We start from the raw sequence: 26,130 nt of genomic DNA, 5'->3' as shown, positions 1-26,130 counted from the left end.
TCAGTTTCTAATAGTTGTTATTACTGGGAGTCAACTTACAACAACCTGTACAACTGTGTCAGCCTTATCCATGCTTATGGACATTTTTACGTCCATTTTTCCATTGATGTTTTTCATGGAAGGTAGCAAGGCAGCTACTGGCTAGCATGCTATGCAGGAAGATGACATCAACAGTTTTAATTCTGCCTTGAAAGGTCTGACTGGTCGTCTGTTGCTCCAGCTGGCAGAAACACCTATCAACACCAGACCTATGAATTGCTGAAGAAATTGGAGATGTGCAAAGCTATTTACAGCTCAGGAACTAAACATTTTAGGTGTGCACATTTTTGGTTTTAGCTCCAAATAAAGTTATGTAGACAATCTCTCTCTGGTCATCTTTGTTGTAACAATGTTGCCTTGAGCCCAGATCTTAGCAATGACTTTGGTGAATACAATGTTATTATAAACCAATACAGTAGACACAATGGCCAAAGCTATGAAAATTAGATCCAAGTTTTAATAACCTGGAATTATCCTTTCACTCCTCTGTTGGAAGTAGTGGTTGTACTGATAATAGTGGTGATTTTTTGAGCCTCCTTTAACTAAATTGTGTGCAGTATTTGTGCAAACAGACTTGCTGTACTTCTTGGCCTTACAGACAGTGACAACCAGGGACACACATGGCTGTCACCCTGTTGGGATTCATGACAACTGCTTTTTCAGCATTGATTGGGACCATACACCTACTGTACTGATTTGCACTCATAGTCCTGGTCAGTATTCTCTATTGTAACACGGCTCTCATGACCAAAGGGTCTGACCACTCTCTAGTCCCCATACCACAAAGGTCCATCATTGTCAAGAGTCAAGTTTCCAAAGTAAATGAGCCTGTGCACTCTATTGGATTTGTTCGGTGCCATTGTGTATAGCGTCTTATTGGAGAGTTATGGTATGTGTCCATTAAAATGAGGTAACACAACTGTACAGCTTTTATTGATTACAAATTGCGGTTCATTTATAAGTCTGAGGCTTTCATTATCATGACATTTTCTTGCACTCCTCGAAGATTAAAAGCTTGTACTTTTCTAAACATATTAACAGCAATATCTTTTCAACTGTCAAAAATAAAGTGATCCAAGTTGCCCTTTGTCAATAAATAAGGCCGTGTTGGGCGGACTGCTGAGTTGAAGTTGTTGTTTGCTACTTGCCCTGAGCAGATTATGTCGTGTACTGATAGCTCTTGCCTGCCCACTGATATAAATAACACTTAATCATACTACATGCTGTAAATTTAGCGTCTTGGTGAAATGTCACTGTCATGCATCAAATCATACATGACAGCAACAGAGAGCTAGCAGTATGAGATCAATTTAAATGCACTTTTGAGGTTGAATGAGAATGTGATGCCTTTCAATTACCTTCAGTATACACAGTGTGAGCTCAGGGATTGTTGAGAAGCGACATCTGTTCCATAAGCATGTGTTCATCCACAGGTTTAGGACTGAAAGCTTTCTATGTCTCCTCTCCTGCTGTCTGAGGAAAATCTAGTCAAAATGCAAAATGTGAGACAGCCAATACATACTGTTCAGTGTATGTTTAGCATTTACTTAAATGTCTAGTGCAAGTGAATGTTTTTGTCAAAGGCTCATCCATCACTGGCTGAAAACCTTGTATTTGTAGCTTATGAGCTAAAAAAGGTGTTGTTGATGAAGTGTGGAAGTGTGGCATGGTTAAGTCTAACTTCTGCTGTCAGGTTGGAACGGTCCCTGTGGTGCTTGGAAGGGGGACTTGCTTACAGAATGCTGTGAAGCACAAAGATTTTTGTCGTCTTGCTTTTCTCCCTGTCCTTCGTGTGACCTCTAGGTCTATATAGAGCCTCCCTGCTGAAATAACTGTGAAATACTCTTCCTGCTTTTATTTTCTTTCTCCTACTTCATCTGCTGCTTTTTTAAATCTTGTTTCTGTAATTCGTATTCCCAGGGATATAATTGTTTAGTTGTTTTAGGATTGTAGGATTTTTCTTATGGGATTTACAGATTTTTTTTGTGCCCTTGGTTCCTCTGCTGGTTTTCTGCAGCTCATTATTTTTATCTAGCTACTGTAGGTAATCTTCCACTCTGTCTCAGGAGGCTCTACGCTTTCCCAATTTTAATGTTTCATATGTTTTCTTATCATTTTTCTTTGTAACCTTCTCCTCTTCTAAGTGCCCCCCCCCCCCAAAAAAAAATACAGGGGCATATGTGGCAAGAGGTTATGCATATTTTTAATGATGCTACATGTACTTTATGCTATAACCACTGTGATAATTAGCAAACATTATCTATCATATATCATAGCTTTTGTTAATAATGTGCACATTTATGCAACAAGGTTTCTGATCTGATCATATGCTCTATAAGAGGGATTTTTAGTCTAACTATTATGATGTACTATGATACTTGTGCTTCATAGATTGTGAATCCTGATAATAGGTGAAACACAGGCTATTGAACTGGCCCTCTCACATTGGTTGGTCTGGTTACTTTAATACTCTAGAGTGACATCACTCGGTAAGAAAATTCAGCCAATAGTTTAATCTGCTGAAACCCTTACTCCTCTGCCTCCTCTACATACTGTTGTCTTGGTTTCTGCTTCTTAACTGTAGCCACCTTAAGTCAGTTGGTGAGAAGATATTGTGCACTACTTACTGTTTTAAACAAAAATGATATAAATGGTATAATCTCTAGAAGCCCACATGTTATCATGCCAAACTTTCAGTCCAACAGTCCATAACCCGAAGATATTCAATTGACTATTATATAAAACAGAGAAAAGCAGCAACATTTTCACATTCATATTTTGGGACCTGGAATCACCAAATGCCGGCCATGTTTCTTTGATAAACGACTAAATGATTAATCTATTATCAAAATTGTTGTTGCTTAATTTTCAGTTGATTAACTAATTGATTAATGGACTAATTGTTTCAACATTAATTACGATGACACAACAAATTAGTGACAGGCTTCATTAGCCTGTTAGTCTGCACCATTACCTCAGATGTGAGCCATTCTTCTGTGCTCATCAGGATGTCGTTTTTAGTATAGTTTGGTGTGATATTGTTATGCTATTTGATAGTGTGTCAGTTAGTCCAGTATAGTAGGCCTGTGAGACCATTGTGACATCCCTTTTCTAAGCTGGTATTTGTTTGTAGTATAACAGGTGTGTTAAGAGAGCAAGACTGTTTTAGTTTGCAGGTGTGTAGGTGACAAACCGTAAACACCTAATGGCCATGGGCTGTATAAATGGTTGGTTATGACCTTACTAAAATCTAGACTGTCTATCTCTGTCTGCAAGGTCCTACACACACGCACACACACACACACAGACACACAGAGGAGGAAGACAGAGAGGTTCCCAAGGTACCAGACCTTGAGGAATTGCCTGTCACCACGTTTGTGTGTGCTGAGATGTGGGTGTATGTGTGTGCCAAGGCTCCTGCAGACAGAGACAGAGTTGTATGTGATTTCAGCTGCATACATACAGTAGGTATGTGTCCTTGCCTGTGGTGATATATTTATGTGGAGGTTGCCCCAGCAAGGCCTGAAAATCAAGCAAAATGTGCATCCAGGTGAACCATGCATGGTGGCAGACAAACATACATTTTTCTGTAGTTTTATTGTTTCAAAGTGTAAGTCCCAGATGTAGAATCACACAATTTGAGTTTGACTGTTCTATTTCATGCTAAAGGCTAATTTCTACATACTCAACTAAACCAACTCCAGCTGTGTCTCTGTCAGCCGTAGCTAACAAGCCTAGACTGCCAGCGTGGCCGTGTGGGTAATGTTGCTTTTAGGCATATTATGGAATACATACTATAACTAGATATTTCACTTGCTACTGTTTTAACTGTAGTGAGTCCCCTCGAGCAGAGACTAGGACTGCTGTCCTTGTAGAACATACTCTGTGTTACACAATAGATATTAGTTATTGTTTACTTTTGCACGCCAGTCTAACAAAGTGCTTAAGACCTTTACCTTAAGATAATATTTGGCACAGTCACAGTGACTATGTTCTCCCCACAAAAATATTATACAATAATATCTCCAACGTCCGTTTATGCCGTATATGTTGTCCAATATGCGCTGATATTTTTTTTTAGATAGGCAGCATTGTATGTATATTTGATCATTTTTCTTGATTAAAGTTTAATATATACATGTTTCTTTTGTTCTGTTTTTTATAGACAGTTATTTAGAATGATTAAATTCCCAGTGAAGTTTACTGTTTTATTGCACTGATGTCATTTTATACACTAAAGTTTATTGAACTTTATTGAGTTTGAGTATTGAGTTTATTAAACTGTAAAATATCATGCCTCTATTACATATCTTTGTCACAAAAGTTTGATAAACACATTTGAGGGATAATTGCAAAAATATGTGCGTTTATGTATATATTCTGTATATATAAGATTATCAGCTGATATATTGATATCAAGATTTTTTTACTCCCCAATATTGGTATCAGCCTCAGCCCCAAAAATCCAGTATTGGTTGGGCTCTATGAAATATCATTTTAAGAGTAATGAAACCCTGCCCTTAAGCTTCTCTTCACCTCTGGGTGTCAATGAGTGTTGCTTTGTGCTAGACTAGCTGAGGAGCTCCCGCAGTTAGCTTGCTTACTCTATACCGTGTGTCTGAAATCACTCTATTTTACTCTATAGTGAGCAGTAAATTGACACTTACTAACATACCTGCAAATTATCATCATTTTGCTCATCACTGACAGGTGTAGTATAGCACAACATTGTGGGATTGTTAGCGCAAAGTATCTTTTAGCTCAATTTTGGGAATTTTTGAGGGCACTATATAGTGCATAAATTTCACATTCAGAATTCAGACACTCAAATAAATAACAAATGACCAGTAAATATAGTGCACTATATTGTGAATAGGGAGTAGTCTCTGACACAGTCTTTGAAGAGTGAGCTGAACAAGCCCTCTTTCATTTGGGGCATTTCTGACAGTACTGATAAATAGATTATTGCTAAGATCCATACAGTACATTTTATATTAATGTGATAGTGACTCAAACATTTTTGTGTCTAATTACTCTTTAAACTGTAAATTTGAAATTCACCAAATTCACCCAGCTGCAGTGCAGTGCAGATTGTGACAAAGTGTGTGTGAACCTACAAATGATCACCTTTAGTGTAAATACATCTGAACTAATTTGATCACAGCCTCGCTCTGGGATCTGCTATTAATTCTGCCTTCTCGGCTGACAACCCATCTTGGGCCTGTGGTGTTTCTGGTTTTCCTCCTCTAGCTGACTCTGGCATCACAAACAAATGAAATTTTCTTCAGTTCAATTCAGAGATGTAAATATCCAAACAGTGACTTAAGCCTCACAGCTGCCAGCTGAAATAGATGGACTTTGCCTGAATAAAGCCTATGCCCTAGACTAACTTTAGCTGCGGCTCTGATTCTGCCTGGGACTTGGCACAGTCTTTGCTGGTCAATAAGAGCTACGCAAATCTTGACGTTTTCCTTCCTCCACCCTGCTGGTAGCTGCAATGATATTTATCCCCCTGTTGCTCCTCTGTAGGCTGCCCTTTAGTATGCTGTCATGCTGAGCGCCTGCAGGGAAGACACACACATGTGTCCCATGACGTGATGACTCAGGCTTTAATGCCCTGCCACATGGCTGTCATGCGCAGAGCCCTTCCCCTCCTCCTCAGCCTGTTGGTGTGTGTGTAATATATGCCTATATTTAAGTGCGTATGAGTCTGTTTATGTCCAGCATGTGTGTCTGTGTGTGGAACGTGACTGGCCGAGGGGCTGTTTGTGCTTTTCCGTCTGATTGAAGCAGAATGTGGATTATGTTGTGATGTGAAATGTGGGAGCAGAGGGGGAGGGGCAACAGGGTTGAGACAGACATCTCGGGACTTGAGGGGATGTATGGGGAGGTGGGTGGGCGGGGGTAGTGAGAAGGGAGATACTTTTATGTTTGTCCAGCGCTACGGTACATTGTGTCTGTTTGCTTTAGCATCATCCACAGGGTGGGAGTAGGCAGACTCAGCAGGAGGAATATATGTCTGATCTTTCACAACACCAAAGACTTCTGGAATGGCATCAACATGGTGCAAAGCTGTAAAGATACAAATACCTAAAAGGGCTGCAGATGCGTCCTTGGTTTGTCATTCAGTGCAGCACAACCAGGCCTGAATCCCTGCAGCTATCAGAGACAGGAGGAAAAGCAACAGGAAAGAGTGGAGGGATGAAATCACTGCAGACTGACGAAGTTGCATCTAAGTTTAGAAAAGTGAAGAGGAGGAAGAGAAATTAGATGGATATAAGTGTAAGTGTACTGTAGGAGTGTCTGCATATGGAGTGGAGCCAGAGCAGTCGCAGCCATTCAGCTCTGTGACTCAGAGCCCTGGTGTTATGTGGGTGGGGTTTGAAGAGATTGGAAGGGCAACAATTGGCTCCTGACCCAACTGTAATCAGACAGCTGTCCCAGCAGAAGCCACCAAACGTTGGTTTTTTTCCCGCTGTAAGTGCAGGGCAAATTGTCAGACCCCTACGAGGTGGGAGACACCCACCATTTCTCACCCAGCACACATAGCACTGCAGATCCCCCCCCCCCCATCACCACCAAACCACATATAGTACAGTTCTTTATGCATTTTGCTTCTTTGATTCATAACAAGGACAGCCTCTGAAGGAAAGGACAACCTTGCAGTTTGTGCATCACCGCTTTCATTGCAGTGATGAAGCAGCTAATTTGTTTGATAAGCCAGAAGCCTTTGCCATCTCCCAGACACCAGTGGGAGTGAATGATGAACAGGCAGTGCGAGAGGTCTCAGCTAGCCACGCCACTAGGCCCCCATTAAGCCTCGATTGGGGTCTATTGGCCTGATTTCTCTTCCTGTCTGGTGCTTTGCAACACTTTTGCTCTCACATTAGACACGTGTGTCGATGACTGCTGATAACACGATGAGGGAGGACAACAGTGAACGCATTAACCCCCACTGGCACTGCTGCAGACCTGACAATATTAGCATCCAGAGAGATAATACTCGCCGTTAACTCTTTCACTGACAGTTAAATCACAGACAATAAAGAAGGAATACCTTTCATGTAATTGGCTACACTGTATATGTGACAGAGAGGGCATTTTTGTATTGTCTAATACTAGAATGACACTCCATATTGTTCTCTGTAGGCAGTTCTCATCGTACCGATCAGCAGCTGGCCCTGGTGCTCATTTTTAGAAACTGTTGCTGCAGTGTCATTCATTTTTAATGGCTAAGGCCATTGTAGCAGGCTGCTTTCTGCGTGTGTGTGCATTTACTGTATGTGTGTTTGTACATGTGTGTCCTTTGCGAGTGTTCAGATATGTATGAAGTAGCTTGAGCGGCACGATATGGAGAAAAGCCAGATAAGAAGTGGCTGTGTGTAATGTGTGTGTATGTGTGTGCACGCCTCTGTCAGCATATGTGCACATTTGTTTCCATTTGTGTCTGTTTCCATTTGTGTTTGTACATCGTTTTGTTTGCTAACAGTGATTGGACACTAATGTGATGCGACAGCTTTGGGCCTCAGACACACTCCCCGAATCATTTTGAATAAGACCTGTGGGGCTCAGATTCCCAGAGGTCTCCCTATTAATGCTTCCATGGCTGCGGTGCATCTCTGCAAAATTAATTTGATGCTTTGCCAAAGCTTAAAAAATGGGAATTGTGCAAAATAGAATGGAAAATAAAGTCCTGTTGTGATCCACATGTAACCCAACATTTTCCTGTAGAACCACCATCATTTCATATTTTGTTGTTTTTGCTGTGAACATATTTACCTACTTGATCCTGTTCTACATATGTTGATTTATTTTTTTTTTACATTAATATATTATGAGCAATATACTGCATGCGTACTGGTCAGTTGCTAGTGCAAGAACTTTAGAAACATAACACTAGATGCTCTATCATCTTTGCTGAAGAATCCTCTTCTTAGTTCTTTGAAAGCAGTAAAGTAATCTAACTGCGTGCTGCCATTTTGAAATACAGTATGACTAGAGAGTCAAAACCATATGATTGGCTGGCACGCCACCATGGCTTTAAGGCACTGCATGTTTTACTGCAGCCTGGCAAGAGTTAATATTTAAAGGCCAAGAACAGAATGTCTTATCTGAAAGTGTATTAACTATATGATCCAACTCTGCAAAGAACGAGAAAACAAACATAGAAGAAAATTGAACATCAGTAATACATGCTCAATACAGTCGCATCTGTATGCCATTTTGGAATTAATGTAGCTACCTCAGCTAATGTGTATTTCAGTTGTATGCTAAAATTGAATGAAGTGCTGGACTTATCCTTCCTGCTTTGTTTTAAGGCAGATAGAGAAATAAAACTGCTACCACTGAAATGTCTACAGCCCTATTGGGGGATTCTTTGATTGATACATTCTGGAAACGGAGCACAAGACAGATCGATGCAGCAAATAAATCTATACATGCACTCACACAGCCCCGTTGCCCTGGTTTCAAAGAACGGTAGCTACAAGTGCCAGGCCGTTAGAAATCCCTTTATTGCCAGTCATGTGTTCCCACTTACCGAGGCCAGCAGCTCACAAGATCGGGTGGAAGGTATATCTTTGTGCGTATACATGCATGTGCGTGTTGAATATCAGCTGTCATGGTTGGGTTACCTAGCAGGCAGTCTTGAAAGAGCAACGGAATAAGAGGGAGGAGGAAATAAGAAGAGAGCGAGATCAGACAGTGAGAAGATAGAGATAAAAATGACAGCGATGGTATGAACGAGAGAGGCGGAGGAGCGACGGAAGGGATTAGCAACAGAGCGAGGAAGACACTCTTCCCTTTTTTTTTTTTTCACTTTCATTCCACTCTTTTCCCCCGTCCTCCACACACTAGAGGCACTTTTTCTGACACACAGCGATGAAACAGAATACATCCTGGCCTGTGTGCCCTCCACACTGCATGGCACATGTCTGTAAACACACACACACACACACACACACATACACACACACACATATCCACAAGCAGGGACAATCCTCTTGACTTATGTAACTGCCTTTGTTGCACTATGCACTCACTCTAGACCCCTCCCCCTGAAGGCCTGTATATGGTGTTTGATGTGATTATGTGCGCGTCTGCCTCTCTTCCACATCCTCGCTCTTCTTTCTTAACCTAACTGTTATAATCCCTGGCACTACAGAAATAAGGTAGCACAAAAACACGTACTGTACACACTTTTAAATTGCACAGATGGACGTGTGAGTCATCAGATCGTTGTTTAATTAAGTGCAAAGTGTGTTTGTCTCTGTGAATGTGTTTTTTTTTTCTTTTTTTATTAATCCCGTCATTTAGGCAGAATGTCTTCCTTACCTGAGCCCTCAGTTACTTAATCCAATCTAATGCATGACCTGCATTAATCCACAGCCCCTCTGTTTCTCTGCTATCCAGCTCTTGTCTGCTCTCCTGTCATATTGCTTTGTATGTATCCATGCAGCCAGTCAGTTGAAATACTTTTCATCATTACAACACAATAGTCTGATAATCCTACTTTACAGACTTTTTTTGTTATGCAATATCTAAGGGAGATGTACTGTGTTTAATACAACTGCAAGTAATAAAAGTACAGGGTACCAGCTTACGATCAGCAACGATTATTTCGATAAATCTGTTGATTATTTTCAATTAATCGATTAGTTGTTTGGTCCATAAAATGTCAGAAAATGGTCAAAAATGTTGATCACTGTTTCCCAAAGCCCAATGTGATGTCTTCAAATGTCTAGTGTTATCCAGACCAACAGTCCACAACCCAAAGATATTCAGTTTACTGTCACAGAGGACTAAAGAAACCAGAAAATAATTGCATTTTAGAAGCTGGAATCAGAAAATTTGGAAATTGTCTTCTTAAAAAAATGACTCAACGATTAATCAATTACCAAAATAGTAGCAAATTAATTGAATAGTTGGCAACTAATCAATTATTCAACTGATTGTTGCAGCTCTAGTATAAGTAATATATGTTGGTTCATCCGTCCATCCATTTTTAAGCCACTTGTCCTGGTCAGGTTTTTGATTCTAATACATTTACCAAAGTTCTTTTGGCTGACTCAAGGTGTGGCCTAAAGACGGGAAAATCTAGAAGTTTGTCCAACAGGTTCAGAGCAAAAACTGAATTGCCATCAAATCTGACACAGATATATTTATGATCCTCAGACAATAATTTGCAATGATTTTAGACTTCATATCCCACAGGGAAGAAAGCGATTTGATTGAAAAATCAACCCTTAACCTTCCATTTAGTATGTTATTTGTCTTCTTACTTTTGTGTCTCTGAGAATAGGAAGTCATCAATATGAAGTTCATTCTGTCTAACACTTTTTGTATTTTATACTTTACAATGACAAGGACAGGGTTTTTTTTGGTGCATTTTCTCCATTTTTAGATTAGAATACAGTGGCATTTGATCTGCTTAGCACAAACATGTTTTATTTCCTTGTCTCTTTTGTCATACCCTGCCTGTTAAATGTTTTCAAGAGCTCTGAAACATGTCTGTCTGAAACCCGAAGATGACCGAAATTTTCAGAACAGCACCACAGAGCAGTCTTGCTCAAGGACACTTCCAGTTGAAGGACAGCCGCCCTACTGACTTTGCCACCCCGCTGCCCTCCGTGTGCGCGTGAGTGTCAGAGATCAGGGTAGAGGGAAAAAACCAGATGCTTAAAAAGCTGCAACACAGCAGTGCCTCTACATGTGTGTGAGTGTGTATATTTGTGTGTGCATGCTAGTTCACTGGAAGCCTCTAGTTCAGTGCTGGGGATACTTGGCCTTCTGTTTTGCATTAATCAAAGAGCAAAGGACAGCACTCCAATTAATATTTTATATGCTGCATGACACTTTTGGCAAGATGCCCTTCTCCAGCCTGCTACTGGCAAAGTGACAACCATACAATGTACCAGCAGTGTGTCTAATTAGTATTAAAGCAGACACAACAGAGTTCATGCCAGCAGGGAGTGCTGTATAGATAACTCGATCCATCAATCTGAATAAATCTATAGATACTAGTATTGTAGGTCTGTACACTCATCTCAGTGTTAAGCTGTAGTGTTATTTCTTCATTTATTTAATCAGGAATGTTCATACATACATTTAATGTATTTTTTCTGATTATTGTGGCTGTTTTCTGGGTGAGACTGTCTTAAGCTTACCTTTCATTTGACCTTTCTAATGATTCTGTGCGTTTATGTTTCGTGAGTAACATGCTTTAGATGACGCAGAATCAGTCTTTTCAGTCAATTCTGCGTCGACCAGTTCTAGAAAGATACACTCTATCCCACTCCCTCCCTCTTCTGCCATTTCTGTGTAATGATTTTTCGTTTAACAGTCGATTTCTTACACACACGAACCAGTTCCTGAGGTGTGAGTATACAGTCAGTCAAGTGTTACTGCACGGCTGGCAATATACTGACTCTTGCTGCGCTGGCACCTTATAGGTACCTGTCCTTGAAATCAGGGCCTGGCTCTGCACTGGTTGGCACACTGAAACATATTAGAGGCCAAGAGTAGCTAATCTCCCGTGGTCCTACCTTTGAAAAGATTTGTTTGATATCAGTGCCAGAGGGTGCATGAGTGTGTTTATTGCGGGAGGGAGGAGGGAACAAGGGAGCATGCACACACACAAACATACAGCAGCACACTTTGCTTTGTGATAGTGTTGGGAATATGGTGTGGATAGCTTCAGGAACAGGCTTTATGGTTGTGTTGTACACCTGCCGATGTACAGTACAGCACACTGTTCTAATTAGATTAACGGTGTAAGTGTTTGATGAGAAAGCTCCTCAGTGCGGACGCATTTCATTGCCTTTGGAGCTTGTATTAGTACAGAGACACATGATCTCACAGTGAATGTGTTAAAGGTTAATTTGGCATTAAGTTACATTCTAATAAAACATTTTCCTCCCAACGACTTTGAGAGGGTAATACATAAAGCCCTCTAAATGCATATGCTGGCTCCCATTCGCCACATCCATTATTCATAGACAGGAGGAAATCCAGTTGCAAACTTAGTCCTTCAGTTGCTTGTGTCTTTCTCTCCATCTCTCTTTCCCACTTTTCTCTCTGAATATAGCTAAACCATGCTTCTCCTTAAATTATTCTCCCCCTTGTCATTTTAAATGTTCACTTGGGTTTTGTCTTTGAAATGCAATGCTTGTTATTTTTCTCCATTTTTTCAGGTCCCCCCCCCCCCAGCCTTATGGTGTCTTTTCTCCTAGTCCTCAAATCTCTCGCTCATGTAACACAGACATTGATCGTAATTGGGTGGAGGATGAGAGCCTTGCAAGTCAGAGAAAATTATTACGTTAGTATTTTATATATATTTACATGCATCCTGCATGCATTTCATCTGGATCTGATCTGTCTTTTAAATGCCTCCGCACTCTCCTCTTTCCAAATCCACCATATCCAATCAGGAGTGTGTATCATTACAAAACATTATGTTTACATGCTGGAATTGATCAGATGTCAAGGTGAGTTTTGTACCTGTTCCTCTTCCTGGCCCATGCTGGCAATAGATACCCCATTGTTTGGACTATCTGATAGTCTGTTTATGGATTGAACACTCTGTTTTCATAGCGAGCATGTTCAATATGTGCAGTCCAATGATAACAGTGAGCTGAATGTGGTAGGCGAGAAAGAGGAATGAGCTATGTGTGCAAAGGAATTACAGATATCCCTTTAGAGACCTGGAGGTGACATTGTTCATTTCACATCAATATCATAGACTTCACTGGTTATATAAGAAATCAGAAGTATATATTCAAAGAAAAGCACTGCCAGTCCAAAAATAAACTTAGAAATGCTTTTCCATTCAGACTACAGTGTTGAGATTAACATAATTATTCATTATCATATTAATGAGGTACATGAAGTTTTTGTTGCTGTCAAAGAGATATTTTAAACCATTGTGCAGTATGGTGAGTAGTTGTAATTATGAGTTAACTAAGAGTGCAATTATTGGTATTATATGATTTTTTTAGAAAACATAACCAGATACCAAGATTAATGATTCACTATTCAAATTAAGTGGGTATTCTTAATAGTCATTTTTTGATTATTTTTACCCTAAAATGAAATTAAAGCTGCCATTATCGATATCAATATTATATTATATTTAAAATATGTTAGTGTCAATATTTTTTATATGAACAATTCATCAAATAAGTACATGTATATTAAAAGTGTTGCTTGTAGGGACAAACCCACAAAGAATTGTCACCTGACTTAGCAGCGTCCATCAGCTCTCTGGATCTTTACCTTTATAGTGTCTTTCAGCTCATTGTTTTGGTTTTTCAGGCAACTTGTTTTGTTTCACTCTCACTGCTCTCATCAGGCATTTTAGCCATAGCAGGGTGTTTTCAATGAAAAAGCTCTAAAAAACCCACTATATGCTACCTGCCTAGTACTAAACGGCACACACAGATCGTCAGTATTTGTTATAGAGCCCTGTTTAACATGTAAGTTAAGTTTCAACATCAGCGCAGACTCTCAGTTCTACCACAAAAGATATTTAGTTGACTCGCTTTTTCTTTGACTCCCCAATTCTCATTCGTAACAGATGATGTATATCGAACATTAGACCATAGAGAGCAGGAGAACTAAAAGGTATAAAGTTCAGGTGGGATTTAATCTGAGGCCAGCAGGTGAACTGACTGTCCTTTGCTACATGATAGATGATCGCTGTTATTGTTTCCAGCACAGTACCAGTGTGTCTTGTTGTGTTATCATCTTGTGCAGTTCTTTCCTCTTCAGGCTGACAGACGCATTCATAGCTTTACTGCTGCTGCAAATGTAAGATTCACCAGGCGTTGTAGAAGTTTGAAACTACAGCAAAGTTAGAAATCACAGAGGGCAGATTTGATGTAGACTGCAGAATGAATCGAGAGTTTCTGCTTATATCAGTTCAGAGTTCATGCTGTAATTGGCCAAGTGGGGTTCAGAGCGCCAGTGTGTTAGTAGCAGACGGAATCGGTGTCCTTGCACTCTGTGCCGGGCCGGGACTCATGTTTAATACATACTCACCGTGTACCCAGCTGATTATGTGCGCTGTGTGAGATGGCAGTGAACAAAGTGCACACAACCAGTGTCCAAATAGATAATTTACTTCAATTTGGTATTAAAATGACTCCCCTAGTTTCCTGTGAAAAGGTAGCACCAGCGCTAATGCATACATTGCTACTTCTAAATGCATACATGCAAACATTTTAATGCTCGACTTCAGAATCAGAACAGGTCACGACAACTTGCCACTTTTAAACTGAAATTGCAGCCACTTGTCACTTGCAGAGACGTTGTTGTGGCTTCCTGTTGTGTTTAACACCATCAGTTGTTTGAATATGATCCTTTAACTGGCTGCATGTTGCTATCACAACAGCAGATTTCTGTTAAACCGCTGCCTTTCACACTTGCGTAAAGAGTATTAGACTATTAAACAGTTGGACAGTTGCAGTAGCTAGAAATCACACGTCTGTCCTGTGTTAGGCTAAATCCAAGATGTTGCAGGGTACAGAAATTTGTCCAGGTTTGACGTACAAGCAGCATATTCATGTATCTTAGTTTCCTATTCATGCAGTATCTTTACCTCTCTGGAGAGTTCATTCTCTTCTCGCTCTTTCTCTTTCCTCCTCCTGTCTCTTTCTATTTCACCTCTTCCTCCCCTTTTTTTCCCTCTACATCTCTCATTTTCTCTCCTATACTATGCATGCTTTTGTAGACGGGTTTGGCCACAAGCTGTTCTGCTGACTCAACACTTGTTCCCTTATAGTTTACCCCTTTACTCCCTCCCGCTTCCCTCCTATCTCGTCCCCGCTCCCTCCCTTCCTCTATCCCGCCTTCGATCCCTACAGCCAGTGAATTTCCAAACCTCTTTCCCCCGCTTTTATTCCGTTCCTTCTCCCTCCCTCCCTCCCCCCCCTCCCTCTGTCTCATCTCTTTTCAGATATTTGCCTTCGAGTGGCCGTACAGTAGCTCAGTGCTGAGTTGTCCTGCTAAAATTAGATGATGTCCTGGGTTGTTAACACCCTACTACTAGGCAGAATTGGCAACACTCCAAGAATCAACAATCCACATTATCACTACAGCGTGTGGGGGGGTTTACAATTTTTACTGTGCAACACCACTGTGCCCGCTTTTGCTGGATCAAGCCCAGACTAATTCATAGACAATATTTCTTAGTAGAGTTGTGATTCTAGTACAACTGGCCACATAGCCCTTTGTGTTTCAGCATTGTTTCACTGTCATCTTCATAGGTCAGTGAGGAAAGATTTCAAGAGGATGGTGTCTAGTTAAGTTTTGTGTAATAATTTCTTTGCAGTGAATTAATCCAAATAAGCATGTATCTAACCTTAGCTGCTCTAATATTGTTATCTTGCACAGTGCAGTACAGATTCCATATGCATCTTTCTACTCCTAATCAGCCCTCTACCTGCAAACTCAGAACATGTCTTGTTGCTAGTTGAATGTGGATTACTGCGATGTTGAACTGTGCACCTCAGCAAATGGCTATTGTCAAGTATGTCACCTAGATGAATCTTAGGGACAGGGGCTATAATAGCTGTGGGGGTTGTATGTGTGTGTTTTTGTATACGTCTGTGTATGTGCATCGCAATGCTTTCCAAGGTGAGAGCGAGAGAAGCTGAGGCAGCGACAAATACTCAGCAGCCCCATCGCAGTTTAATTGTTTGCCTGCATAATAAATCAAATGTGTCAAGGGAGATTATTTATACAAGGACTGTGTTAAACAAATGAATTACCAGTTTTGCTCAACTCTGGGTTTTTCTTGTTGTGTGTAGCTGTGTGTGTCACTGCCCGCGCCTGCCTGCGTGTCTTTTTTTCCATGTGTGACTCGGATATTCATGAGGGAGCGTGAATCTCATAGCCTCCTTGCCTTCTCTCTGTCACTGATGTATATGGTGCTACCTGAATGATCTAGCAGAGGGAGGGGAAAGGAAAACAAATTAACAGAAATAAGTTGTACTGTACTGCCCCTTTAGAGCTCCAGTGTGTAAATCTCTAAAGCTCACAGGGTGAAGACTTGTGTCCAGAGAGCTTTTTAGCTTGCAGTGTGCACCAGCACCTTGGTGGGATACTGTAGTCCTTGTTCCTGCTGTTGCTAAGCGACAGCTGCAAACCTGCACATTTTTGCTCAAGTTGAGATGTTTTCAGATATCACTGACCGGTTTGCTGCCGGCCCCCTCTGTCCAGAGCATGTTTTTTTTTTTTTTCATCTGAACGAAGAAAACCATGTCAGCATTGTAAAGAGAGGTCCCTGGTGGACACCCAGGATATGCCTCCATTCCTACTGCTGTAAAAACAGAAACAAAATGTATAACAGTGTTAACCTGAAGTAGGAACACCTCTGGAAAAACTTCCAAACACAGGTTTCGTGGCAAACTCTGTATGGAGGCTGGAATGTGTCAAAAATAATTGGTTAATTAAGTGTTACATTAAAAGCATTTACAGCGTTGTTTTTGCTTTAAATGATGCACTTCAAAAAGCTATTATTATAAAAGTAATAAAGAGATCATCACATGTGCCAAGTCAGGGTGGAGTGACAAAAACGGCTGACTAAAGGAAGGTCGCGCTAAGTGCCTGGTTAATAGCTGAGTGCTGGCCACAGTGCAGGGCTGGATCATGGCCTGGAGGAATGGAGATGTAATGTAGTTCCCTCAGCAGCCTTTAAATTTGATGTAAACAGCCGCAGGCAACCAGAGGGAGGGCAGGAGATGGGTGACATGGGAGCATTGAGGCAGGTTGAGGTCAAGGTGGACCGCATCATTATGGATGATTTGTAGGATATCACCTCCAAATGGAAGCTGAGTAATGTGTGGACGGGCAGCTCAGCAGACTTTGTGGCTGTGGTGGGGGTCTTTGCAAGATTGTTGTTTCTCTCAGCTTATTACTATGTTGTTTCTCTGTGTTTTTTTTTTGCTGTGAAGGCATTCTTATTCTCCTATGTCTCACTCTTATCTGCCTCCTTTTTTTCATTTTTGTCTTCCCTTCTCTGCCTCCCTTCTGTTTCTTCTGTTTTCTGCCTCCCAGCTTTCACTGCCTCATTGCCGTCTCTGGGTCCAGTGCAGAGCAGGCTGTGCCCTGTGGCCCCGCCTCCCTCCCTGGCAGGGTGATGTATGAGTGGCTAGCTTTGACGTCACTTCAGGCCCAACGTCATAGCAACTCAGTGCTCCCAGGCTCGCTCTTTCTGGTGCTTTCTCTCAGCGCCTCTCCCTTATTCTCCTATCCTCCATTAATCACCACTCTCTTTTCTTTCTCTTTCACTGTCTACTCCTTTGTGATATCTCCTCTGTTTTCCTATTTCCCCTTCTCCACATCCATTTCTTTATCTTGTCGATCATTTTTCATCGCTCTAGCTCATGTTAAGACATAATCTTGCCTTTCTTTTTTTTTGTCCGCCCTGCGTCTTGTTCTGTTGATTTCTGCAGCTTTCTGTTTTCGTCTAAAGCTGCATCCTCCCCGTTATTTTTCAATTAATTCCACACACGGACACACAAATATACAGAGTCATGAGATGTTTGAGGTAAGCAGACAAAGCAGCAAGCCAACCACTCTCTCATGTGAAATACAGGCTCATCCCTATTCAATTACACTTATCAAGATCAACTCTATTCCTGGATAACGTGGTTTCATAAAACCTGCAGTCTGCTTCCCGCTGCACCCAGCCAATTCTCTCTATGACAACTTTGCTTTGCCAGATACCCGGTGACTCACCTTTTATTTGTCACAAAAGTTGCCCATGGCTTTTGTCAAAAATAAATACAAGAGGAGCAATATAAAAGTGAATTATCAGTCAACTTTGACTTCCAGAATAGCTTGGGAAAATTTCATTGGACTTGACAAGACACGGAGCTGACCCACTTTCTGCTTTCGCTCTCTGTCTTCCTCTCTCTTCCTGTCTTCCTTGTCTCACTCCTATCGCTGCCTGCGGTCAGTCTGTCCACTTTTGGCATCGGTGCAGTGTGGAGAGAAGGGGCGCAGATAGACACCTCGCTCGGTTGAAATGGAATGAGGAATGCTCTTGTCAGCAGCGGTGACACATCTCCTACTGAGCCTGTCCCGTGTGGATGGAACAGAGGCACCTCGGAGTAACTTTGGGTCATGTTTGTTAAAATACTGGAGGAAAATGTGACTATGGCATCTGAGATATCCAGGAACTTTTCTTGTAAAGCAACGCATGTCATTTTAAGATTCAGGAACCAGTCATGTGTGGAATTTTTAAGGGTTTATTTTGCTGGCATCTGTTGTCCTAAGGAGACATTGATGTAGCCCTTTTTTCAGCATTTTGATATGACTCATCAATCACAGAGCGGCCAATAATGTGACACATTTCTGTTCTTATTACCATCTTCCTATTTTTATACCAAACAAAACGCTGTTGTAGTTGAATAACATGACAACCCAAAATTCATCTTTTCGTACCAGGGGATTTTTCCAGGTGTACAAAAATGTTTTCCCCTAAAGAAATATTGTGGGTAAAAGGCAATTATCTACTTGAATCAAATGCACAGTTAGTTTAGTTCAAGCATCACAAAAAAGAATGGTTGTGTTCATTATACAAACTCTGAGTTGTCTACTTCCTTTCTTTCTGTAATATCGTAAAATATATTGTCAGTGTTGTTATACCTTGTCGAAAGCCATTGATATGAAAACAGAAATTGAAATTATGTTATTTCCCACACTGGCGTGAAATTGAGGCAAAGACATACTGCCAGGGGAAACATGTATTTTATAGGAAACACACTTTGACACAACAATGGTAAACAGTTACTCAGTGCCGGGGGTTTACAAAAACAAATGTAAACGCTTTCATGCACTGGGTATAGATTGAATTACCACCAGATATTGAGAGCAGCAGAAAGGGCATTCAAATAAAAAAAAAACCAACAAAACCCTGACAAACCTGCAGTATTGCTTTTAAGATGGAGTGGTCCTTTTTCTTGTAACACTTTATTATAATAATCATTTTAAACCTTTAATTAACGATTGAACTAATCATTTACAAAACATTTATGTACATTTGCAATAAATAATTTGCTTTGTCAAACTATTAGATGTACTAATTTACATCTTGTGTTAACAGTTGTTCAATAGTTATGTGAATACAACATTTACAAATGGTTAACAAACGACGTTTGACATTATTTGTTGATTAAACTATAAATCATTCATTTATATTAGCTTTGATAGTCAGATTAACTCAATCAATGTGAATTGTTATGCTAAGCCCTCCTACGTGCTACTACTAATCTGTGACAAAAACTTTGGTTAAGGTTGTCCACCATTAAATTAAACTTTTAAAAGACATTTGTACTACTGAATAGTTTACCCTCAGGGTCTGCAAAAACCTCTGTTTGACAAAGCTTAATTAAACGTAAAAGAAAAATGATCATGGTAGTTAGTATAACACTCTTTAAAGCATTTAGAAATGTTTTATTCCAGTGCACATGAACTTATAATAGTTTATATCTATGTGCAAGTGTCACTTGACTCATTTACAATACATGCAAAGAGCCTAATATAGAGCAGACGTTGTTTGCATCAGCTGTTACTAAGGTTTAGACTTAGCTTAGTTCTAAGATGTGTTTAGTAAGTGGAGATTTACACATAGTCAAATTAAAACCAGTTGCACCACACACACTATATCTTATGTAGAGATTAGTTGTGACTGAATATTTACACCCAGTAACTGCCAGCTGTTACTATTACATTGCTAATGGATCCAACCGACAAAACTAGCGTTAGCTTGCTAATATATGACCCCTTTAGATTGAAGACTAAACAAGGTAATATGCAATCTGGTCAACTCATCTGACCTGATGCCATTAAAATGGTGTTTAATGATAGTGTAAACTGAGACATATGTTCTATTACTTTCCACAAAAATCACACAATATGCCTCAAATTACAAAACTTTATGCCACTAACATTAGATTAGAATGACCAGATAATGTTGGCTACGTTGAGTAATTGGATATGACTATTTACATGGTTGATTGCTTCTGATTAAAGGGCACTACAGATGTTTACCTACCAACTGATTTATACATTACTTAAGTCTTTATTAAGTTTTAATGGTGACCTGATTTTGTAAATTACTGGTTTGAAATTAGCTAGTAGTTACTAAGAATTTAGGAGTAACTTTACATACATACTTATGTGATGAATTCACAAATAGCTAGTGCAGCCCAGTGTAGGGGTATACAACAACTAAGTTTCTTGTGGTAGAATTTAGTCCATGGCCAAATTCTTTGCACACTGCTTCATGCATTGAAGCGTCTCCCATTGGATTCAATGTCTTGTTGTGGCCTGCTGCATTTTTATGATATTTATTATGGCAACATTCACTTAAAACGCATGAACAAAAGTCAGCGTCTCCTTCTTTGATGGTTTGAATTTCTTTTGCAGGATTGTTTTGTATGATCACGTCTGTGTCAGTGTGTGTATGTGCGCTTCATGATAATGTGCTTGTGGGATGGCTGCCTCTTCAGAGGGAAGGCAATGTGAGCAGTTTGAAAAGCACAACCTTAAATCTTTTTCTCTCTCTTTCTGCGGCTGTGGAAGATTTGGTTGCCAGGCAACATTAGGGAAGAGTTTTCAATTAAGTCACTTTGGGTTAGATGGACTGTACTGTCACTGGGTCTAAACCATCCTAACTAATGCCACATGGGCACTACTACATGTATGAAGGTTACACATAAAGAGATGCTCTATTACTTACTATGCAAAGACACACACTTCTCTAAATGCTCTACGATAAACAAAATATATTGGAAATATGGGATGGTTTTTGTGAATGGTGAACATTTATTGCCCATGAAAAATTAGGCATAAGAGAAAACATTTTTGCCTTTTATTGAGAGTAGCTAGTAACAGTAGCATTGCTGCGTTTTTGTTCACCAAGTTTAGTTAACTCTTTCCTCAATTTAGGGAGCAATGTCTCCATCATTTATGTAGACAAATAGCCAGCTTCATCGGTTGCCTTCATGTACAATCAGTAATTAAATAAACAACTGAATATTTTAACGTTATAGACTGTTTCCCATGTTTTGGCAAACAGCAATGACCCTTGGCACCATCTTCTTTCTCATCACTTTTCCTCTTCTGAGCATGGAAATGATATTAAAAAAAACACACCCACACAATTGAAGCTTTTTGGTGTACCATGCATTATGATCCTCATTAAATGAGTTGATCTAAGCTTGCCCTCTGTACATGCACATTTGACCTACATGGATGTCAGTGTCCCTCTCTAAGTCTGTGACAGTTTAGCCAGCAGCAATACCCTCCAGGATAATGGCCATACTAGGTCAAGTGGAGAGAGCATTGGGGTCCACTGGTTGCGACAGCGATTTGGTGCACGCTGATGAGCTTTTTGGCCTCTGTCTTACAGTCAGACCACTTGATTTTAAATTTCTTCCAATGTGCAACACTCTAAACTCTGAACGTTCAGTGCAGCTGTGACCTTCTGTCACTTTACATATGTCATTTTGTTTGAGAAGCCACCGCTAAGACCTCCAAGCACCATCACCACTTTTATTTTTTGAACATCTTCTATTATGATTCCTTTGTCACAGTTGGTGAAGTTGCTCTTTTTTTGAATTCCCCTTTTCAGTGGCAAGATGAGTGACAGGATGTTATGGAACTGTTTCTGAAACCATGAATGGGCCACTACTGTGGACACAATAATGTTTATCAGGTAATACTGTTTATGCACAATCCCTACAGTTTCACCCTGATGATTTATTATGAAAAATGGTTCTGTATGTGATCTTCGATAAATGAGAGGAAAAATGTAGGTATGGAGAAGATATCTACCGTAATAATTGCAAGTTTATGCATGTTTATACCTTTTGCTTTCTCTCTACTTTTTATTTATATATTTATCTCAAGAGTCAGTATGTAAGGTTTGTATGGACCACATTTCAGTACTATACTCAGCATTTTTTTTATTTTAGATGGGTGGGGTTCCAGTAGGTTAGTAAAGGGTGGTAAAGTGGTATCCATGAGGCCTGCCCTTTACCAGATTTACTCTGCTATCTACACTTTAGATCATAGGTAGTGTGTGTTTAGGGGAAGGTTATACCTCTATTACGTTCTAAAGTGGAGTGAGACAGATCTTGGGGGTTTTCTGAGGCTCAGATGGGCGGCTGGGGAACATAATGTGATTCAAGCTATAAAGGCTAAGCTCTCCGCATGTGTGTCACTGCAGACTCAAAAGTCAAATAGGGAAAGGTACTGGTTATGCTTACTGGCCGAAATCCAGTGGAGCTGGTGGATTTCTTCTTGTCAGGGCATCAGTGACTGAGATTTGAAGGCTGGACAGGAGGGGGAGGGCATAGCTTAATCCACTTGAAGAGTCAAGGGGAAGCTTGTCAGGCACTGCAGAGGCTACTATACCACACTGATATCTGATTGGAGGGTAACTACCATGTGCTCTCTGAAAGCTGGGGGTTTATGACTGACCATCAGCTCTTCCTGATAAATCTGGTTGGATTTAGGTCTATAAATCTCTCTGACTTTTACATTTTGGTCCTAAGAATCAAAGCTTTAATAGATCATTTAGCACTTAAAGCCTCTGGAAATTTGGCTTGAAATAGTAAAAATGCATACATGATATCAAAGATGAATGTCTCATTAAGCATCCACAAAAATCTGAGTGAAAATAAATGTTCATTGCTATCAGCAGACCTAGTTCAAAAAACAGCTAATTTTGCTGTTTAGACCTTTTCTCACGACTATGTAGGCATGGCAGATCAAGTTTTGATTGACACCTACACCGGCTACTGGTTGCTGGCTAACTTCTGTAGCTAATGACTGGATTTCAGTGGTGCAGAGCCACATTTCTAACTCACTGAGCCTCACCCTCAACATGTTAGATATACTACATTATTAAATGTACCATTATCACTAAAGGAGGCAGGGGAATGGCAAAATATAAGACACCCCAAGCAAGAGCGAGCAGGAGAGTGAGAGGAAGAGAGAGAAACTGTTGCTAACTGCTAAGCTATAGTTACTAGCAAATCTGAAAAGCGTGTTAACAACTGTGTGATTAGCGAGAAAGTCGCTGAGGTGTAAGCTAAGGGTGCCTGAGCAGAAATAGTGTAAGTTTAAATGTTCAGTAGGTAATTAGCAGCAGTAATGAAGAATATAGCAAAACTAACTGGGTTGAGATACAGAAACGCTACCAATGACACAGAAACTTTGGCAACTGAAATTGAGACAATTTTCTTACCACAGCACGTCACTTTATGATTGGTTTGCAGAATTTATTGCATAATTTTCATAATAAATGTCCGAGCATAACCACGCTCAATTCAAACCCAATATCAGGAGAGTTCACAAAAACCTAAATGACAATATTTTGAATTTGGATTGAAACTAATTTCTAATACTTTTTAGATGCTTATTATTATGTACATAAGATGCTAAATTGCATAGTTAGAATGCTATTATGGATTTGGGTTTCCAGTGGCTTTAAAGAGTGAATTACAATACTGATTATATATTCATGATTGAGACTACTATACACCATACGATAGAATAACCTGCTGTGACTGTTTTTACATTGTAAACGAGCTGTAAACACAACTGTTAGCTGTTTGCTGCTTGTTAGCAAACAGTTGCCTATTTACACATCTAGCAGATACAGAGCAACGTTAGCATTCCTCCTTCATGAATCTAAGCTCAGTTTTGCTCTCCACCAACCCCTAAGGAAAATATGTAGCTTTTTTAGCTGCTAAATGCACCACTATGTTCACCAGCTAGCTGTTAGCTTTGTCTGTCTGCCATTTGGTGCTGGGCAGGTGGTGTATAGTGGGCGTTATTTTTGCTTAAAATAGCTTCCTGCCACGTCTGAAAAGGACACTGATGAAAGAGGTGAGAGTGAACAACAACAGCAACATTGCGGGGTGTAAAATGACAATAATTAGCTGAAAGATGCTAAAACATTTCATAGAGGTTAGGGTAACTGCAGTTAGTTATCTACGAGCGTCAAATTTACACATTATCATCTGATCCATTGTTGATATTAAATATTGATTATAGCAGCATGAAGCACAACCCTGACCGTATTTTCACACAGCACCTTCTTATCAAATATAACTACAGTATGAATGACATACCAGCCCAAATTGAGATTGGACCAACTGAGCAAATTGAAGAACAAGGGATGAACATATATTTATATTGTTTTTGTTTAGTCATAAACACCACTCCAAAGGAAAAATGGATGTACAAAATATGTTCCAGGCTTCTGGCTGAGGAGAAACAAGGTGTGTGGCGCTGGATCTGTTCATGTGGTGGCTTTATTCATTGGGATGGTCACAACACACCTCAGGAATGATTACATGCATTACAGCTTAATAAATTACACTGGAGCTGAAGGCGCAGTTTGCTCTGTGGGAGAGGAGGACTTGATTATTGCTGTGTGAATTAGATTTTTAGGTGGAGGCTCTGTTGTTGCTATCATTGTCATTAGTAACATGTGATGGTGTTTTTCCTCTGCTTAATGGTTAATTGGAGGAACAGCTCTCTCCTTCTGGATTTGTCATTCCTCCTGTTTTCTGTGTGTGCATGTATGTAGATGCATGAAAGATCCTCTTACACATGTTTGATCTATCTGTATTAATACGTAGCTGCATGTCTCAAACTGTGTTTTAGTTGGATAGCTCTGCAGGTAATTTACAGTAGCTGATCACATGCAGAAAACACCCCCCCCCCATTTTTACACACACACACACACACACACCCATACCCACACGCACACACTAATGATGAGCAATAGTGTCGTCCCCAGGGTTTTACACCTCTATGTGCCCCCTGCATGAAAAATTGACACCCCCCACCTTAGCCCTCAGAGTCATGGAAAGAATGAATGGATATAATCAGTAAGCTAACCCATTCATTCTCCCCAGGAAGAGAAGCTCGTTAGTCTCTGACAGTCCCTTCTCCTTTCCTTCTTTCTCTCTTTTTCCAGCCTCCATCCTTCCACTCCTCCTCTGCTCTGTTTTCTCTCTCCTCTGCATCTTTCATCAGAGTTGTCGATCCCCCCCCCCCCCCCGCTATTATTTTCTCATCTGCTCTCGTAATATCCACCTCTTCTCTGCTGATTCACTTTCTGCATATTTGAATATCTGAATTTCCCCCCTCCTCCTTCCATTTTCTCCTCCTCAGCGCCTGTCCTGGTACAGTTCTGTTCCTTCTCTGCAGTATTGCCGATCCCCCCTGTTTCATTTTGAATTTTTATATTTATTCCTCTTTTTTTTGTGTAACATATCACCATTTCTGTATAACTGCAATAATCTACTACTTGATTCAGTATTTCCAAGTAATTATGAACACCTAAATTATATATTGTTTGGTAACTGGCTCCTGAGTGCCTTTGTATGAACATATTCTCTTAAAATGTAAAAGTGAGCCTCAAGGTGTATAATTGTAGGGCATATAATGAGGTGTTGAATAATTACAACATTTTCAAGATAGGAATATGATTCACATGTATGTGGGGAGTCAGAAATGGTAAAATCCTTAAATGTTAAGATCTTAACTTGTAGATGATGAATATGTTCAAGCTCTGTTGGTAGACCATAAAAAATGTCACTGTGGATGTTCCATTTTCCCTCTCAGCAGGTAACCATGTAGCAGAAGTCATGACCTTTGAATCGGGTATAGCAAAGAGCAAATGACCTTCAAATGGTGTGACACTTGTTCCAGGCAGCCATATTTGGAAAAAAAGACACCTCACACAGCCACAGTACATACTGGACCACATACACAAACAAAAACGCACACTAGTGGTTTGGTGATAAATTCCTCAGCTGTAATGTACGTTCCTTGACTAAAAACCTTTCAGGTTTGGTCGTCCAGGTGTGGAGTGTTACTGTCAGCATGAGAGTGGAGCGGCTGTCATCCAGCTACAGTTTCTCATCAACGAGGTAGGTAACAAAAACATGAGAAACAATGAACAGTCATCAATCACATTGCTGAATTACTCCAGTTAAGTGTCTTTACTCACCAATAAGACCAGTGCTGTCATACTGAGACAGATAAATCTGTGGGTAATAA

The 26,130-nt window shown here is 40.2% G+C and overlaps 1 protein-coding gene across 3 annotated transcripts in view; it reads left to right on the top strand.

The window, feature by feature from the left end:
- Positions 1 to 26,130, top strand: part of stxbp5a (syntaxin binding protein 5a (tomosyn)) — a 99,869-nt gene that overhangs the window by 12,776 nt on the left and 60,963 nt on the right. For all 3 annotated transcript variants that reach the window (XM_042391156.1, XM_042391157.1, XM_042391155.1), the window contains one exon: positions 25,919 to 26,000. In XM_042391156.1, the coding sequence (XP_042247090.1) occupies positions 25,919 to 26,000 (82 nt within the window). The remainder of the gene's footprint in view (positions 1 to 25,918; positions 26,001 to 26,130) is intronic.

The sequence above is a fragment of the Thunnus maccoyii genome, chromosome 17 (assembly GCF_910596095.1).
Source record: "Thunnus maccoyii chromosome 17, fThuMac1.1, whole genome shotgun sequence".
Taxonomy (NCBI): Eukaryota; Metazoa; Chordata; class Actinopteri; order Scombriformes; family Scombridae; genus Thunnus; species Thunnus maccoyii.
This window is presented reverse-complemented; position numbering and strand designations above follow the sequence as displayed.